The sequence below is a fragment of the Macaca thibetana genome, chromosome 16, assembly GCF_024542745.1.
Source record: "Macaca thibetana thibetana isolate TM-01 chromosome 16, ASM2454274v1, whole genome shotgun sequence".
Lineage (NCBI taxonomy): Eukaryota > Metazoa > Chordata > Mammalia > Primates > Cercopithecidae > Macaca > Macaca thibetana.
The window spans coordinates 77,469,283-77,489,363 of NC_065593.1; the positions used below are offsets into that span (position 1 = coordinate 77,469,283).

At 38.1% G+C, this 20,081-nt stretch overlaps 1 protein-coding gene across 50 annotated transcripts in view; it reads right to left on the reverse strand.

Moving 5' to 3' along the window:
- The window catches only part of LOC126939504 (uncharacterized), a 557,395-nt gene that overhangs the window by 295,180 nt on the left and 242,134 nt on the right, over positions 1-20,081 (reverse strand). For all 50 annotated transcript variants that reach the window (XM_050764859.1, XM_050764858.1, XM_050764860.1 and 47 more), the window contains 3 exons: positions 10,835-10,888; positions 9,824-9,928; positions 745-843 (listed from right to left, as the gene is read on the reverse strand). In XM_050764859.1, coding sequence (XP_050620816.1) covers positions 745-843; positions 9,824-9,928; positions 10,835-10,888 — 258 coding nt within the window. The remainder of the gene's footprint in view (positions 1-744; positions 844-9,823; positions 9,929-10,834; positions 10,889-20,081) is intronic.

The following is a 20,081-nucleotide window of genomic DNA, read 5'->3' on the forward strand; positions in this document are numbered from 1 at the left end:
ACCTCTCTAATTTGTTCTCTTTCACTCAAGGAAGGAAAGAAAATGAAATTTAATGCATGTCTACCAAGCCATATATTGTGACGGATGCTTTCATATAATGCATCTATCTCATACTTCTATTAAGTTACTATGACTCCTTTTATTAAAAAACATATAAAGAAGTTGAGTCTCAGAAAAGTAAGAACCTTGCCTAAATCACAACGTTAGTATGAGATTGAAAACTGTATCTGTCAGATTCCTAACTCAACATTTGTTCCATTCCAAGTCAAGTAGGCTGCTGGGGCAGGATTTAAAAGCAGCACAATCACTTGCACCAACATTCTTAAAACTGACCATGGTCACACTTAGTACTCAGTGAGCACCTTTGATAAGCTGATATTTCTAACCCCTAAATTATTTTCACTTATACTTTTTTGCCTATATATTTCTCTTCTCCCTTAATCTAATGCACCTTTAAAAACAAACACTAAGTTTTATATTTTTATAAATTTCATCTCCAGAGCCTAGCATGGGGTTTTGCTTCTTTGAATTTACTTCAAGAAACATAGAATATTGTAAAATATCATGAAGGTAGTGCTCAGTTCAGCAAAATGAAATGCTTACTTTTGGACTGAGTTCCCTTAACATGCGTCAGTTGTATTTGAAGAACTAAAAAAATAGAATTTTAAAAATGTGAAATCATAAACCCACAATCCCAAATTATCCTTTCAGGGGGACGAGGGTGTGTATAATACTCATAATTACCTGGCCAATTGTGTGACAGTTCTTCAAATTCCTTATCAGAGAAATTCATTTCCATTTTCTCTAGAATGGTGTCAAGGTTATCAATAGCAACCTTTCCCTCTTGGAAAAGAGAAAGAACTATGAAAAAGGTATCATGACTCTATAACACCAAAACAATGTCTATATATTATCAATACTATGTCCAAAATCTATCCAATGGCAATGAGGTTTAATATCAGAATTAGAAATAAAATGTATTTCATTAGGCTTATGTTAAAGAAAATCCTATTCAGCAAGATTTCTAAAAGGAGGCTGACTCCAAACGTCAGTTCAAATGTTACTCTTCTCTACCAGGCAGTCCCTAACTATCCTATTTAAAGTAACCCTGCCATCTTCCACTGTTGATCATGTTACCTTCTTTTTCTTTCATAGCACATATTGCTTTATAAAATCATCTCATTTTTATTTATTAATTTCTCCCTCACCTTAGTGGGAATATGAGTTTCACGAAGGCAGGAACATTGTCTGATTCACCACTGTATTTCCTATGCCTGTAATACTAGAGAAGTACCTAGTACTATAATACCACAGTCAATGTTAATTAACTGAATGGATGATAGCACTGAAGGCAAGGACTCTAATATTAAAACATTAGACAAATAAATGTTGTCCAGACTATCTAAAAAGGTAGTCTCCATTGCTGATAAAATCCTTAAGTCTCTATTTCACATTTTTGTTGCATAGACACAGAGGTTGTTTTTTTCCTCGCCTATCAAGATTGGAGCTTCTTTCCAAAATATGAAACAGTTTATCATGTGATATTAATGGATAAATATCTAAAATAATAACAAACCAATTAATATATGGTGGCAAGACTGACACTCTGGTGACTAGGAAATGGTATGAGAATCAAAGCAAAAGGATCACAGTTACTGCCTTTTCATCTTACTTTTTTTTTCTGAGACAGAGTCTTGCTCTGTCACCCAGGCTGGAGTGCAGTAAGTGCAATCTCGGCTCATTGCAACCTCCGCCTCTCAGGTTCAAGCAAGTCTCTTACCTCAGCCTCCCAAGTAGCTGGGATTACAGGTGCCTGCCACCAAGCCTGGCTAATTTTTGTATTGTTAGTAGAGACGGGGTTTCACCATGTTGGCCAGGTTGGTTTCAAACTCCTGACCTCAAGTGATCCACCTGCCTAGGCCTCCCAAAGTGTTTGGATTACAGGCATGAGCCGCTGTGCCCGGCCTCATCTTATTTTTAAGAGCCTCTATTACATCTATTTGCTTCATCTGATTTATTTTTTTCTTTTGCAATAAAAGGCAAAATATAATGATTTATAAACACTGTGAAAGACTCCAACATTTCGTAAATAAATTTAGAAAGTTAAAATTTCTTTTAGAATTCTGCATGACAGTCTTTCCAAATGAAAGTAGGACATTTAGAATACTTTTCATTTAGTAATATGATGATTAGTAACTCATATCCATTCTTAATCTTTCTCTACTCCCACCTACTTCTGCCATCCTATCCTAATTATTTAGGAGCAAATCACAGACATCATATCAAATCATCTGTAAATATTTCAATATGTATGAATAAAATATAAGAGAACTGTAAAAAATATGACTATTAAATCATTATCATGCTAAAATTGTTAACAAGTATTCCTTAAATTATCAAGTATCCAGTTTGTGTTCATATTTCTCTGATTGTCTCAATTTTATATGAGTTTGTTGAAATAATGATCCTAATAAAGTCTGTTATCTGTAATTGCAAATGCTATTGCATCTTTTAGGTCTCTTTAAAAAAAAATTTTTTTTAGCTTTTACATTGATATAGAGAGGTTTGTTCAATTCATACAAATAATTTTTCAGATCTATACAGTAAGCCTGAGCTGAGGGGAAAAAAAATCCTTACGTTGATAGCAAAATATCTTCTAGCCCTCATAAGTCATCTGCAATCCCTTACTAGGGAAAAAATTCCATAATCACATAGATCATGCAAACACTTTTTAATGTTATTGGTATTCACTTTTCTAAACTGAGCAAAACAATGCAACCTTTTGCTTTTTTATGGATTTCAATTTTCACATATATTAATGTTTCTTCCAACCTTGATCCAGCTTATTACCTACAGGAATGAGATAAGGGGTGAGAAAAAGATTCCTGAATTTTCTCATTTTCCTCCTTTTTCCTTGAAGCAAATCAAGAATTCATTAAAAATTTTTATGCTGCATTTTCTTTTTCTTTATTTTTAAATTTTATTTCAACTTTTATTTCAGATACGGGAGTACATGTGCAGATTTGTTACATGGGAATATTGTATGATGCTGAGGTTTGGGGTACGGATCCCAACATTTAAATTTTTATAAACCAGAACCATAACAAAAGACTCAATGGAGTAAATAAACAAATAGGTATCCAAATGTCAGTAATCTAATAGGCCCTAATACAGCTTTAAGATAATTTCACTTTAACATGGAAGTGTTAGAACAGAAAAGAAGTTTCCCAAGAGGCACTCATCTTTAAAATAAATTATGGCTTAAATTATTACTGTATAGATTATATCAGGCAAAGGCAGAAAGAATTATTTTTTTCTTCCTTTCATGAAGCACTGTAAATCATCTACCATCTTGATCAACTGTGTTTATTGAAAGTTTTCTTAACCTTAGACATTTTTATGGGAGTAAAATAATTAGCAAATAATCATTTAATTGCTTCTCTCCTCCTAGTCTAGCCACATAAACCAGCCGTAATGGATGATACAGATTTCAGCTCTAATTTGTGAAATATTCCAAGAGCTGCCACACTCCCTAAAACTAGAGAAAACTGCCACCCACAAATAAACTATCAAGGTAAATATAAGTACAGTGTGGTTCTAATTTTCTTTCATACGATCCCAGACAACCTCAACTAACTATAAATGCCTTATAAAAAAAAAGTCATTTTAAAACCTTCAAAAGTACTTAAAATATTTAAATGAAGAGCTCTCAAATTTCCTTCGATCAGGCCAGAAATCATTACAAAAATATGATCACAGTTACAAATGGAATGAGTGAAATGTTTAAGTTTAGGACGACCAAAAAGCCCTATGTAACTTTTTAAACATAATCATTTACTCAAATATACTGTAAATGGGAATGGTGATAACACAGGGAGCATAGCTTGCAGGTGAAGTTTCTAGAAGTTCATGAAAACAATGCCATCCCATATTACAGATACAAAAGGAAAAACAGTTCTAATAGAGTTAAGAGTACTCTGGTCATCTTTGTTCATTTGGTCATGCAAGGTGTTAACTATTTTCATTTCCCATGACACAAGATAGTCCATAGGAGGAGCTAGTGGATATTGTCCATTATGAAGGGATGATGGAAGCTGGACCAAGGCTTAGCACCTGAAAGACCATCTGGAGCTTCCAGAACCCTGTGGCTACTCCAGATGCCACTCAGGTCCCTTTTAATTCATAGGTCCTGACTCTATCTCATTTTTCTCTGCAGTTTTTTTTTGTTGTTGAAAACACTACGTTGTTAGCCCCTTAGAGTTTCCCGTAACCTGTATTTTGCATTTTCATCAGAAAATAATGTCTAATTTTCTTTATTTTTGAGTGATAGTAGTGATCACTGATAATTATAGGCTAGACCCATTAAATTATTAGGGTTTGCAAAATCCTCATATTCAATGTCAATCATTCCTTTTCCTGCTAAGTTGCAATACATAAGATAAACTTCCTCTTCGGTTATTTGGTTACTATAAATTAAAGTTTGTATAGAAAGTGCTTATTTCCCTCTATTTACCAGTCTCAAAATAATTTGTTTCCTAGAATCTTCCAGTGATGATTTGTGATGATTTTGTTAGTTGTGTGTTTTGTTGTTTCACTTGAGTATCATTTAAAAACTCGTGGATTTAAAGATTTGTTTCAAATTACCGCAATTATTCTTACTGATGATCAAATTGTGCTATCTTTGGCCAGAGGGAACCCATTCAAGTCAGAGTTTGAGTCCTTTTGATATAAACCTAGTAGTACTGGATAGGTTCATTGCTTTCTGACACTATAAAATACTCCAGGCTCTTCTTGTACATTTTCTTTGGCATACCTGGGATCAGCCATTTCTCCAAAAAGCCATTCTTACAGGAGGTAGCTAGTCAGACATGAACAGAGCAGGAGACACTCTGGCTCCGCCCACCCCTATACACCAGGAATGTCAGGTGTCCATCAGGTCCTGGTCAGGTGTTTGTTAACTCTCTCTCTGACAGTATAATCTGTCACAGCCAGCACCAGGAAAAGGTAGCCTCTCAATAAACAGAACCACCTAAAATTGGTGATCAGAAGCTTCCCAATACGACCTCAAGAGTTGGGTGAGTGGGCTCAAGCATGTACATTAAGAAGCAAAATGACAGAGTTTAACTGGTATATGACGTTCTAGGGATATTCAGCTGGTAAGGGAAGAACACCTCAAGTGAACAAGGCATACAACTCCAGTAAACACACTGTGCATGCTCTCCTTGCAAGTGCTAGCAGGCCATTGTGCATGTGCACAGCACACCCCAAGGGAAAAATCAGGGTAGAAGGGATGTAAGACCCTGGAAGTACATCAACATATAAAACCGCATGTCAAAAGGTCAAAGTGCACACTTGTCTTTCAAGTTGCCCATTTTGCCCTCTTCCAAGTGTATGTTCCTTTCTTTTGTTCCTGCTGTGAAGCTTTTTAATAAACTTTCACTCCTACTCTAAAACTTGCCTCAATCTCTCTTTCTGCCTTATGGCCTTTAGTCAAATTAAATTCTTTCTTCTGAGGAGGCAAGAATTGAGGTTGCTGCAGACCTGTACTGGTTCACTGTTGCTAACATACTTTGATGCCATGTCTTGGATACGTTCTGCTGATAACACCATGCTTCCTTTTAAAGAAGGGAGATACAGAATTTGGAGACTACAATCTGGGTTTTAGGGGCTGTGTTGTAACAAAAACATATTTTGTCTTGGTCCTCAGTTCCTGTCCCAGAGTGATAAGAGTGTCTTTGTTATTTATAAGGAGCCCCTTTAGACCATACTTGAGTTATGCTAATGAAGCAACTCATGGCATGGATCCCTGTATAGCTTGCGGCAGAGGAGGTTGGTTATAAGAAAACCAATCACGTGATTAGAGAGTTTAAACTTTCAGCACCACCCCCATTCCCTGACCTCTGGAGAAGAGAAAGGGACTAGAGATTGAGTTCAATCATATGACCAATGATTTAACGAGTCATGCCTATATAATGAAACCCGAGATAAAAACTGAAACAGGCGGCCGGGCGCGGTGGCTCAAGCCTGTAATCCCAGCACTTTGGGAGGCCGAGACGGGCGGATCACGAGGTCAGGAGATCGAGACCATCCTGGCTAACACAATGAAACCCCGTCTCCACTAAAAATACAAAAAAATTAGCCGGGCGTGGTGGCGGCGCCTGTAGTCCCAGCTACTCGGGAGGCTGAGGCAGGAGAATGGCGGGAACCCAGGAGGCGGAGCTTGCAGTGAGCCGAGATCGCGCCACTGCACTCCAGCCTGGGCGGCAGAGCGAGACTCCGCCTCAAAAAAAAAAAACAAAACTGAAACAGGCTTGGAGAACTGCTAGGTTGGTAAATAATATTAATGTGCTAGGAGGATGGCATGCTTAAAGAAGGCACAGAAGCTCTGTCCCCACCCACCTTGCCACCCTATATATATATCTTCATCTAGCTGTTCATGTGTATGCTTTATAATAAACTAGTAATCTTAAGTATAGTCTTTTCCTGAATTCTGTGACTTGTTCTAATAAATTTGTGAACCCAAGCAGGGGTGGATGTAGGAATCTCTGAATTTTTACAACTGGTTGGTCAGCAGTGTGGATGGCCCACTGACTTATGGCTAGAATCTAAAGTAAAAGTAGTCTTGTGGTATTAAGCATTTTAAACTGTGGGGCCCATACTAACTCTAGGTAGTCAGTGTCAGAACTCAATTGAATTGTAGGACATTCAGTGTCAGAGAGTTGGTTATTGGAATGACAGGTGTGCTCTTCAATAAAAGGCTAGTTAGTAATTGGTTCCAGGCCTTTTCCATGGACATAATTAGGAAATATGCATTTTTAAGATAAATTACATCATGAAATCATAGTTATATATTCACAATCCAGGGTGTTTTAAAATAAATCTCATTTATCTAAATTAATATTTCCTTTCTCCTAAGCCAAAAGTCACCATTCTCAACAATACCAACATAATGACTCATATGCTTTATTCCACAGAATATACACAAGAGTCTCAGAATAATGCCACAAAAACTAACAATAATAAGCTAATTGTTGAAAATATTTTCAGGGTTATTGTTATCATCTTTGCAGATATTTTTGTCCTTTGATATTCCATTCAGGGGTGCACAGTCAAATTCATATTTTTTATAAAATTGTTTGAAGTAGTTCCTTTCTATGTTTTAAGCTATCAAATCAATATAAAGTCAGGTTCATCTGATTTTGCTTTCAATTTTTAGAAACTGTTTTTTAAAAAATTGCTAAATAATTATGTAAAATATTTACAAAAATCCAAAGTTAAATATTTATTCAAAATAGGAGGCTGGGCACGGTGGCTCACGCCTGTAACCCCAACACTTTGGGAGGCCATGGCGAGCAGATCACTTGAGGTCAGGAGTTCGTGGAGAGCCTGGCCAACATGGTGAGACTCCGCTCCCCTCTAAAAATACAAAAATTAGCTGGGCATGGTGGCAGGCGCCTGTAATCCCAGCTACTCAGGAGGCTGAGGCAGGGGAATTGCTTGAACCCAGGAGGTGGAGGTTGCAATGAGCCAAGATTATGACACTGCATTCCAGCCTTGGTGATAAGAGAGAGACTCCATCTCAAAAAAAAAAAAAAAAAAAAAGATACATTTTTTAAGTGCATCCTCTTCTCCAGTTTTATTCACCTTGTTCCTTCCCACTCCTGAGAGTAACTATTTAAAAATTGTATATCTGATACTTCCATTTCTCTTTTTAAATCTTTGTTGAGTCATAATTTACATACAATAAACCACAATTTTAAGTGTTCAGTGTGATAAGTTTTGACAAACACATACACCCATGTAAACAACACTAAAATTATGATATAAAACATTTCCATCATCTCCCAAAAGTTCCCTTTCTATGCTGTTGGTCCCTCTAAAACATAAATCTAAACAATCACTGATGTATTTTCTGGTATTACGTTTGCTTGTTCTTGAATTTCATAAAAAGTATCATGTAGTTAGTATTATTTTGTGTCTGTCTTCTGTTACTCAGCATAATGTTTTGAAATTCATCCAGAATGTGACCTGTTATCTGTAAATCATTCATTTATATTGCGGAGTAATATTCCATTGTATGAATACTATACTTTGTTGATCCCTTTGTGGGTAAATGGACATTAGGATTATTTCCAATTTTTAACTCTTATGAATAAAGCTATGAGCATTCATGCACAAATATTTTTGAGAACATTTACATTTCTTTCTCTTGGAAAAATATATAGGAGTGAGAATGCTGAGTTTTACAGTAAGTTTATGTTCAGTTTCTTTCTTTCTTTTTTTTTTTTTTTTTTTTGAGGCAGGGTCTCCCTCTATCGCCCAGGCTGGAGTGCAGTGGTGCGATCTTGGCTCACGGCAAACTCCACCTCCTGGGTTCAGGCCATTCTCCTGCCTCAGCCTCCCCAGCAGCTGGGACTACAGGCGCCCGCCACAACACCCAGCTAAGTTTTTTGTATTTTTAGTAGAGACAGGGTTTCACCGTGTTAACCAGGGTGGTCTTCATCTCCTGACCTCGTGATCCGCCCACCTCGGCCTCCCAAAGTGCTGGGATTACAGGCGTGAGCCACTGCGCCCAGCCTTATGTTCAGTTTCTTAAGAAACTACCATGCTGATCTCCACAGTGGTTAGAAGACCCTCTAGCAATTATGAGTTTCAATTGCTCCACATCACTACCAATAACGGGTACTGTTGATCTTTTTATTTTTAGTTATTTTAGTGGATGAATAGTGAGATCTATTTATGTTTTAAATTGCATTTCCCTGAGAGAAACAGGAATGCTTTCCTACTGTTGGTGAGAATATAATTAGTTCAACCATTGTGAAAGATGGTGTGGTGATTCCTTAAAGATCTAGAACCAGAAATACCATTTGACCCAGCAATCCAGTTACTGGGTATGTACCCAAAGGAACAGAAATAATTCTATTACAAAGATACATGCATGAGTATGTCCACTGCAGCACTATTCACAATAGCAAAGACATGGAATCAACCCAAATGCCCATCAATGATAGAGTGGATAAAGAAGATGTGGTACATATACACCATGGAATATTATGCAGCCACAGAAAGGAATGAGATCATGTCCTTTGCAGGGCCATGGATAGAGCTGAAAGCCATTATCCTTAGCAAACTAATGCAGGAACAGAAAATCAAACACTGCATGTTCTCACTTAAAAGTGGTAGCTGAACGATGAGACAGATGGAAACATTGGGGGAACAACACACACTGGGAGCTGCCACTGGGGGTAAGGGGAAGAGCATCAGGAAGAGTAGCTAATGGATGCTGGCCTTAATACCTAGGTGACGGGTTGAGCTGTGCAGCAACCCACCATGGCACACATTTACTTATGCAACAAACCTGCACATCCTGCACATCACGTAACCCGCGATTTAAAATAAAAGTTGAAGAAAAAAAAAAAAGAATCAGATCACACCTATGAGTGATCTTCAGCCTGCCCCATTTCTGGTCCAAGAACTTTTGAAACTCTAATTGCCTAACCTCCTCCTGGCCTTCTTCTCCATTTCTTAGTATCTTACTTTCAGGCCTTCTCTTTCCTTCTATGTCTACTCATTTACCATCTTATTTTCCTTTATCTGTTTTTCTTTTCCTAAGTCACTCATGGTAGAGTCACTCTCAGATATTGCTTAAGCCTGTCAATGACACCAAAGAATTGTAAGAGAAGACAATATTCTAATGTATTTAAGAGTTAACCTTTCTGAATACATTTCAAAGCTGCAACATGGCAAAATAGGTATTGTTTAACTAATTCTCATAGATAAGATATGCTCCTTTAAAAATATCAGCAATGCCAGAAATGTTTACCATCAACTGGTAAGTGTTCTTGTAGATTCCAAGATTCTTTATTTGTGAGTTCCACTCCCAACTTCTCCTGAATATTGTTAGGCTTTTTAGCATTAACCTTGTCTCCTTAAGAAAAATGACACAAATTAGAGGAAAAAAAATCTGTTTATCTATGTGCACATATACATAACATAATATCTGAGATAAAAGTACTCTGTGCATGTTGTGCTTTCAAGCAAACTTGCATGATTATGTTTGTTTTAAAATACATATAAAATAAATAGCAAAATTAGCAACAGAACCTGATATCATTAATCCTTGTTCAAGGATCAAAATTATACCTCTGATGACCAGCCTAAGCCAAATTTTTTTAATGTGAAGTTGGTAATTGTCTACCACTAAATTTCACCAGTAGATAATAATTCAATTATTTTGGCCACTACTTACTATCTATACCAGAAGTAGTATTTTTTCCCTTCTACTTCATCCAACCCTTCTAAATTTCTACTTATGTATTTAGTTACTAAAGTAACTTAAATACTGCCAATTTATAACAGCAATACTTCTGTGCAGGTCAAAAACATGACCACTTTAAGAAAGCCAGAATAAATTACATTACTTAGAAAAAATATATAAAGAGATCACAGAAGTTGTTCAGTGTTACAGTAGTACAGTGATTCTTTGTCCATGAAACAAACTCAGTATCAGTGGACACAAATGATCAATCAATAAAATATGATTATCATTTTTTTACTCATTAAATAATACAAACACTAAAAATCAAAACCAAGAATTTCAATGCAAAATATAAAAAAAGAACTAAAAGAAATGTACCAAAATATAGACGTTGGTAATCTTTGTCTTTGGTTGTAAACTAGGGGTGATTTTTTGCCTTTTTTATGCTTCCTTTGTTTTCTACAAGCTTTGTGTATTATGAACATGTATTCATATAATCAAGGACAAACATTTAATAGCTTTATTAAAATACTATTGTGAAGGCTAAAGATTTTAATTTTATGTCTTATTACTCACCTTTAAGAGTCTTTATGGTATCCATCAATTGAAGTTGAGTTACCTTCCCATCAGCTGTGAGAAAAGACACAAGGTTTTAAACAAAAGCAACAATAATATGGGAAGTCAAAAAGCACTATAACTCAAAATTACAAAAATTAGTATAAATAGCAAATCTTTTAAAATTTATTTTTTAATCGATAAAATTATATACATTTATGGTGTGTAACATGTTTGACATAAGCATACATTGTAGAATGGCTAAATCAAGCTATTTAACTTATGAATTATCTCACATACTTATCATTTTTTGGAGTGTGAATACAAAATCTACTCTTTTAGCAATTTTCAAGCATATAATACATGGTTATTAACTATAGTCACCATGATGAACAATAGATGTCTTGAACTTATTCCTTGCGTCTAACTGAAATCTTGCATCTTTGGACCAAGAACCCCCTATTTCCTGCACCCACCAGCCTCTGATAATCACTGTTTTACTCTGTTTCTATGAGTTTGACTTTTTAAAATTCCACATATAAGTGCAATCAAGTGGTGTCTGTCTTTCTGTGACTACATTATTTCACTAATATAATGTCCTCCAGGATCATCTACATTGTAGCAAATGACAGAATTTCCTTCTTTTAAAAGGCTGAATAGCATTCCACTGTGCATATATATCACTAATTTACATCTCTCTCTCTCTCTCTCTCTCTCTCTCTCTCCAGGAGTGGAATTTTTTGATCATATGGTAGTTCTATTTTTAATTTTTTGAGAAATCTCCATTTGTTTGCCTTAATGGCTATATTATTTTACATTCCCACCAACAGTGTGTAAGAGTTCCCCTTTATCCACATCCTTGCCAATACTTACCCTTGGTCTTTCTAGTAATAGTCATTCTAACAGGTGTGAGGTGATACCGCATTGTCATTTTAATTTTAATTTCCCTGATGATTAGTGATGTTGAGCATTTTTTTCCCCTCTTTTTTTTTTTTTATTATACTTTAAGTTCTAGGGTACATGTGCACAAAGTGCAGGTTTGTTACATATGTATACATGTGCCATGTTGGTGTGCTGCACCCATTAACTTGTCATTTACATTAGGTGTATCTCCTAATGCTATCCCTCCCCTCCTCCCCCCTCCCCACAATAGGACCCGGTGTGTGATGTTTCCCTTCCTGTGTCCAAGTGATCTCATTGTTCAATTCCCACCTATAAGTGAGAACATGCGGTGTTTGGTTTTCTGTTCTTGCGACAGTTTGCTGAGAATGATGGTTTCCGGCTGCATCCATGTCCCTACAAAGGACAAGAACTCATCCTTTTTTATGGCTGCATAGTATTCCATGGTGTATATGTGCCACATTTTCTTAATTCAGTCTGTCACTGATGGACATTTGGGTTGATTCCAAGTCTTTGCTATTGTGAATAGTGCCGCAATAAACATACGTGTGCATGTGTCTTTATAGCAGCATGACTTATAATCCTTTGGGTATATCCCCAGTAATGGGATGGCTGGGTCAAATGGTATTTCTAGTTCTAGATCCTTGAGGAATCGCCACACTGTTTTCCACAATGGTTGAACTAGTATACAGTCCCACCAACAGTGTAAAAGTGTTCCTATTTCTCCACATCCTCTCCAGCATCTGTTGTTTCCTGATTTTTTAATGATTGCCATTCTAACTGGTGTGAGATGGTATCTCATTGTGGTTTTGATTTGCATTTCTCTGATGGCAAGTGACGATGAGCATTTTTTCATGTGTCTGTTGGCTGTATGAATGTCTTCTTTTGAGAAGTGTCTATTCATATCTTTTGCCCACTTTTTGATGGGGAAATGGGATCTAATTAAACTAAAGAATTTCTGCACAGAAAAAGAAACTACCATCAGAGTGAACAGGCAACCTACAGAATGGGAGAAAATTTTTGCAATCTACTCATCTGACAAAGGGCTAATATCCAGAACCTATAAAGAACTCAACCAAATTTACAAGAAAAAGAGCACTTTTTCATGTATCTGTTCCCCATTTGTATGTCTTCTTTTGAGAAATCTATCCATCAGGTCCTTAGCTGCTTTGCCAATTTTTAATCTTTTTTTGTATTCTTATTATTGTGTTGTTTGAGTTCCTTTTTATTTTGGATGTTAACCCCTTATCAGATGTATGGTTTACAAGTATACTTGTCAATTCCAAAGTTTGTCTCTTCACTCTGTTTCTTATTTTCTTTGCTGTGTAGAAGCTTTTCACTTTGATGTAATATTATTTATCTATTTTCACTTTCGTTGCCTGTATTTTGGGTTCATATATGAAAACTCATTGCCCAAACCAATATCATGGAGCTTTTCTCCTATGTTTCTTCTGATAGTTCTACAGTTTCAGGCCTTATGTTTAAGGCTTTAACCCACTTTGTGTTGATTTTTTAAAGTTGTGTGAATTAGGGTTGCTATAGCTTGAATGTTCCTTCTGAAACTCATGCTGAAATGTAATTACCAATTTCACAGTATTGGGAGGTGGAGCCTTTAAGAGGTTATTAGGTTATGAGGGCTCTAACTTCATGAATAGATTAATGCCCTTACTAAGGGAGTGGATTAATTATCATAGGAGAGGGCTCCTGATAAAAAGATGAGTTCGGCCCAATTTCCTCTCTCTGTCTTGAGTGCTCACTTCTGCTTTCTGCCTTCCAACATGGGATGACCCTCTCCAGATGCCAGTGCCATGCTCTTGAACCTTCCAGCCACCATACCACAAAACAAATAAATATCTTCTCTTTATATAAACTACCCAGTCTGTGGTATTCTGTTATAGCAGCAGAAAACAGACTACCTTAAAGGTCTAATTTCATTTCAGCTTTTCCAACACTATTTATTGAAGAAACTGTGTTTTCGCTATTATATGTTCTTAGCCTCTGTCCAAAATCAAATAACCAAAAATTCTTGGATTTATTTCTTGTCTCTCTATTCTGTTCCATTGCTCTATGTGTTTGTTTTGGGGTCAATACCATGCTGTTTTGATTACTATAGCTTTGTGGTAGATTTTCAAATTTGGTAGTGTGATGCTTCCAGCTTTGTTCTTTTTGTTAAGGATTGCTTGACTATTCAGTCTTATAGTTCCATATAAAATTTAGGATTGTTTTTTCCATTTCTGTAAAAAGGTAACTGGAATTTGGATAGTAACTCCATTGAACACATTGCTTAGAACACATTGATTAGCATACATTGCATAGAACACATTGCTTTGGGTAGAATGGGCATTTTATCATTTTATCATTATCAATTCTTCTAATCCATGAACAAGGAATATCCATGAATGTGATATCACTCCACTTATTTGTGTCTTCAGTTTCTTTCATCAATGTTTTATACTTTTCAGTACATGGATCTTATACTTCCTTGGCTAAATTGATTCCTAAATATTTCCTTGACTGTTTTTTTTTTTTTTCCAGCTAATTCATTGTTAGTGTATAGAAATGCTACTGATTTTTTTATGTTCAGTGTGACTTTACTGAATTCATTTTTTAGTTCTAACAGTTTTTTGGTAGAAAGTTTGGAATTTTCTATATGTAAGATCCTGTCATCTGCAAACAGATACTATTTAACTTCTTTCTTTCCAATTTGGATGCTTTTTATTTCTTTCTATTGCCTAACTGATTCGGCTAGGACTTCTAGTACTATGCTGACTAGACGTGGCAAGAGTCAGCATTCTTTTCTGGTTGTTGCTGTTAGAGGAAAAGCTTTCAACTTTTCAGTTAAATATGTTGTTAGCTATGGGTTTGTCATATATGGTCTTTATTGTGTTGATGTACGTTCCTTTTTTACCTAATTTGCTGAGAGTTTTATTATAAAAGAACGTTGAATTTTGTTGAATGCCTTTCCTGCTGCTATTGTGATTATAATATGGTTTCTGTCCTTCATTCTGTCAATGTGGTTTATCACATTTATGGATTTGCATATTTGGAACCATCCTTGAATCCCTGAGATAAATCCTACTTGATCATGGTAAATGATCCCTTTAATGTGCTGTTGAATTCAGTTCACTAGCATTTTGTTGAGGATTTGTGTATCTGTACTCATCAGGGATATTGAGCTGTAATTTTCTTTTCTTATAAAGTTCTAACCGGATTTGGTATCAAGGTAATCCTGGCCTCATTAAATATGTTTGGAAGTATTCACTTCACTGTAATTTTTTGGAAGAGTTCAAAAAGGACTTGTGTTAATTCTTTCTTAATTGTCTGGCAGAATTCAGGAGTGAAATCATCAGATCCTGGGCTTTCCCTTGATGGAGACTTTACTGATTGAATCTTCTTACCCATTATTGATCCTTTCAGATTTTCTGTATCTTTGTGATTCAGTCCTTATAGGCTGTATCCATCTACAGCTTTATCCATTTCTTCTACATCATCCAATTTGTTGATGTATAAATGTTTGTAGCAGTCTCTTATGATCCTTTATATTTCTGTGCTATCAGTTGTGATGTCTCCTTTTTCATTTCCGATTTTATTTATTGGGTCTTCTCTTTTTTCTTAGTTTAGCTAAAGAGGTTTTCAACTTTGTCTATATTTTAAAAAATCAAATTATTAGATTCTTTGACTCTTTGTACTGTTTTCTAGTCCTATTTCATTTATTTCTGCTCTGATCTTTATTATTCTCTTCCTTCTACAGGATGCCTCATTTTATTGTGCTCATCTTATTGTACTTTGCAGATACTTGTTTTTTTACAAATTGAAGGTTTGTAGCAACCCTGTGTCAGGCAAGTCTACAGGTGCCATTTTTCCAAAGCCATGCTCTCATTTCACATTTCTGTGTCACATTTTGATAATTCTCACAATATTTCAAACATTTTCATTATTATTATATTTGTTATAGTGATTTGTCATCAGTGATCTTTGATATTACTCTTGTAATTGTTTTGGGGTGCCATCAAGCATGTGCATACAAGATGGAGAACTTAATATGTTTCTGTGGCTTCTGACTGCTCGACGTACAGGCCATTCCCCCACCTCTATCCCTTTCCTTGGGACACTCTGTTCTCTGATATGCAATAATATTGACAATATCCCTATAAATGGCCTCTAAATGTTCAAGTGAAAGGAAGAGTCTCACATTGCTCACTTTAAATCAAAAGCTAGAAATGATTAAGCTTAATGAAGAAAGCATATCAAAAGCCAAAATGAACTGACAGCTATGACCCTTATGCTAAACAGCCAACTTGTAAATGCAAAGGAAAAATTCTTAAGGAATTGAAAAGAGCTACTGTAGTGAACACACAAAGAGAAACAGCCTTATTACTGATATGGAGAAAGTTTTAGTGGTCTGGATAGAAGATCAAAGCAACACAACATGTCCTGAAACCAAAACCTGAAGCCATCTCCATAACATAAAAGTACAAGGTGAAGCAGCAAGTGTGCTAAAGAAGCTGTAGCAAGTTATCTAGAAAATCTGGCTGAGATAACTGATGAAGGTGGCTCCACTAAACAACAGATTTTCAATAGAGATGAAACAGCCTTCTATTGAAAGAAGGTGTCATCTAGGACTTTCATAGCTAGAGAGGTGAAGTTAATGCCTGAGATCAAAGCTTCAAAAACAAGCTGACTCTCTTGTTAGGGACTAATGCAACTAGCGACTTTAAGTTGAAGTAATTTATTAATTTCACTAACCATGCTGAAAATCCTAGGACCCTTAAGATACTACTAGCACAGGATAAATCTACTCTGCCTGTGCTCAATAAATGGAACAACAAAGCCTGGATGATAGCATACTGTTGGCACAATGATTTACTGAAAATTTTAAGCCCACTATTGTGACCTAGCGCTCAGAAAAAAATATTTTTTGCAAAATATTACTGATCACTGACAATGCAGACAGTCACCCAAGAGCTCTGATGAAGTACAAGGAGATGAATCCTGTTTTCATGCCTGCTAACACAATATCCATTCTGCAGCCCATGGACCAAGGAATAATTTTGACTTTCCAAGTCTTATTCTTTAACAAATACATGTTGTAAGGCTGTAGCTGCCATAAATGGATCCTCTGATGGATCTGGGCAATGTAAATTGAAAAGCTTCTGGAAAGGACTCACCACTCCAGATGCCATTACAAACATTTGTGATTCATGGGTGGAGGTCAAAATGTCAACATTAACAGGAATTTGGAAGATGTTGACTCCAACCTTCATGATAACTTTAAGAAATCATTTGGAGGAAGTACCTGCATATATGGTAGAAATAGCAAGAGAACTAGAAATAGAAGTGGAGCCTGAAAATGTGACTGAATTGCTGCAAATTCATGATATAACTTCAATGGATGAGGAATTGCTTCTTATGGGTGTGCAAAGAAAGTGGTTTCCTGAGATGGAATCTACTCCTGGTGAAGATGCTGTGATGCTTATTTGGTTTGTACTCCCAATGTCTTGTCACAGATGACAACCTCAGTAGATGTCTGTCTGTGTAACTGAATATTTATTTATAAGAATAAAGGGGAGATTCAGGGGATCATCGTAGATGGGAGGCAATTTTAGATTGCAGCTTTGGACATAGCAGCATGCAGAGGCTTGCACTGTGAATTTCAGTTCCACATCAACTACAAGAACAAACCAGCAATCCTGAGAGAAAGTGGACTCTTCCTGCAGGACCCAGGAGACACCCCAAATACTGTGAGTGCCCCAACTGCGGAAGTGAGAAAGGGAGACCCTCTCCTCCCAAACACACACCCCCACTGGAGAAACTGAAGGTCTGTTTGTGGGAGAAGTTTCTGACTTTACCTGGAGCTGAGTCAAGTTGGAGAGCTGAGCGAAATATGGGGGTAGAGGAAGCAGCAGAAAGGCTCTGGGAGTTTGGTGGGTCCCCAAGCAGCCCATTCTTGCCTGGCATCACAGGGATCCATTGGGAAGGTGGCCAGAGAACCACAGGGTAAAACTACATGGAGAGAAGGAATTATCTCGCTGAACTTTGTAACAATTTGAGGGGGCAAGACGCCTCCTGGCCAGAACTCGGGAGAAGGCATGAATCAGGTGTGCAGACTTCACAGGTGGGGGAAGAACTAAAGCCCTTTTCTCTTGCAGCTGGGAGGCAGAAAGCCTTGGCAAATTTTCTTTCTTTTTTTTTTTTTTTTTTTTTTTTGAGACGGAGTCTCGCTCTGTCGCCCAGGCTGGAGTGCAATGGCCGGATCTGAGCTCACTGCAAGCTCTGCCTTCCAGGTTTACGCCATTCTCCTGCCTCAGCCTCCGGAGTAGCTGGGACTACAGACACCCGCCACCTCGCCCAGCTAATTTTTTGTATTTTTAGTAGAGACGGGGTTTCACTGTGTTAGCCAGGATGGTCTCGATCTCCTGACCGCGTGATCCGCCCGTCTCGGCCTCCCAAAGTGCTGGGATTACAGGCTTGAGCCACCGCGCCCGGCCTACCTTGGCAAATTTTCAAACCTGTCTTGCCCTCCGCCTGGAGACAGACAGGGCTATTGCGGGGGAGGGTAGGCACAGTGGGAGTGAGACCAGAACTTTAGTTTGCATGGGAGCTGGGTGAGGCCTGTGACTGCCAGTTTTCCCCCACTTCCCTGACAATCTGCATGACTCAGCAAAGGCAGTCATAATCCTCCTAGGTACAAAACCCCAGTGACCTGGGAATCTCACCTGCATCTCCTACAGCAGTCACAGCAAGACCTGCCCAAGGAGAGTCTGAGCTCAGACATGCCTAGCCCCACCCCTACCTGATGGCCCTTCCCTAACCACCCTAATAGTGGAAGACAAAAGGCATATAATCCTGGGAGTTCTAGGGCCCCCGCCCACCACCGGTACCTCTCCATACTATGACAGCTTATGCTCCCTGGAAAGCACCACTTCCTGGCAGGAGGGCAACCAGCACAAAAATAGAACATTAAACGACCACAGCTAAGGACCCTCATGGAGTCCACTGCACCCTCCACTACGTATACCAGAACAGGCACTGGTATTCATAGCTGAGAGACTCATAGACAGTTCACATCACAGGACTCTGTGCAGACAATCCCCATTACCAGCCCAGAGCTGGGTAGACTTGCTGGGTAACTAGACCCAGAAGAGAGACAACAATCACTGCAGCTCGGCTCACAGGAAGCCACACCCATAGTAAGGGAGGAGACACTCCTCACATTGTCTTTTGCCCAATTTCTGCCTCCAAAGAAAGGAGAAGTAAAAACTAAAAGGCAGAAATGAAATCCACAGGCAGACAGCCTGGCGCCGTGCCCTGGGCCTGGTAGTTAAAGAGCAACCCCTGACCTAACCAGTTATGTTATCTATAGATTACAGACATTGTATGGAAAAGCACTGTAAAAATCCCTGTCCAGTTCTGTTCTGTTCTGATTACCGGTGCATGCAGCTCCCAGTCACATACTGCTTGCTTGCTCATTTGATCATGACCCTCTCACATGGACCCCCTTAGAGTTGTGAGCCCTTAAAAAGGACAGGAATTGCTCACTCGGGGAGCTCAGTTCTTGAGACAGGAGTCTTGCCAGTGCTCCCAGCCGAATACACCCCTTCCTTCTTTAACTCAGTGTCTGAGGGGTTTTGTCTGTGGCTCTTCCTGCTACATTTCTTGGTTCTCTGACTGGGAAGCGAGGTGATTGGCAGATGGTCGAGGCAGCTCCTTAGGCGGCTTAAGCCTGCCCTGTGGAACATCCCTGTGGGGGACTCTGACCAGCCTGAGCAACTGGATCCTGAGAGTGCTCCCGGGTAGGCATTTGCCCCGGTGGGATGCCTCACCAGAGCAGTGTGTGGCAGGCCCCCATGGAGGATCAACCCAGTGGCTGAACACTGTGAAGGAACTAGCACTTGGAGTCTGGAGATCTAAAACTTGGAAAGACTGGTCTTTGGAACCTGTCCACTCTGTTTGAGTGGAAGTGTGGCCTGATTACCCATGGCATGCCTTTATTGACACATTGGTTTTGATTTTAGATTTGACTTGGTTTGAATTGCTAGACAGGACGGTCTTGGGAACTTGCCTACTCCATTTGAGTGGAAGCGTGGCCTGATCACCCACGGCATGCCTTTATCAGCACTTTGGTTTTGGTTTTGACTTGGTTTGAATTGCTTGACAGGACTGATCTTCAGAACTTGCCTACTCCATTTGAGTGGAAGCATGGTTTGATCACCCATGACATGCCTGTACTGGCACTTTGGTTTTTGTTTTTGATTTGATGTGGATTGCTTGATACTTTGGTTTTAGTTTTGACCTGGCTTGGATTTCTTGATACTCTGATTTTGGTTTTAATTCTGGTTTGGCATAAACTGTAAAAGTGTGTGTGTGC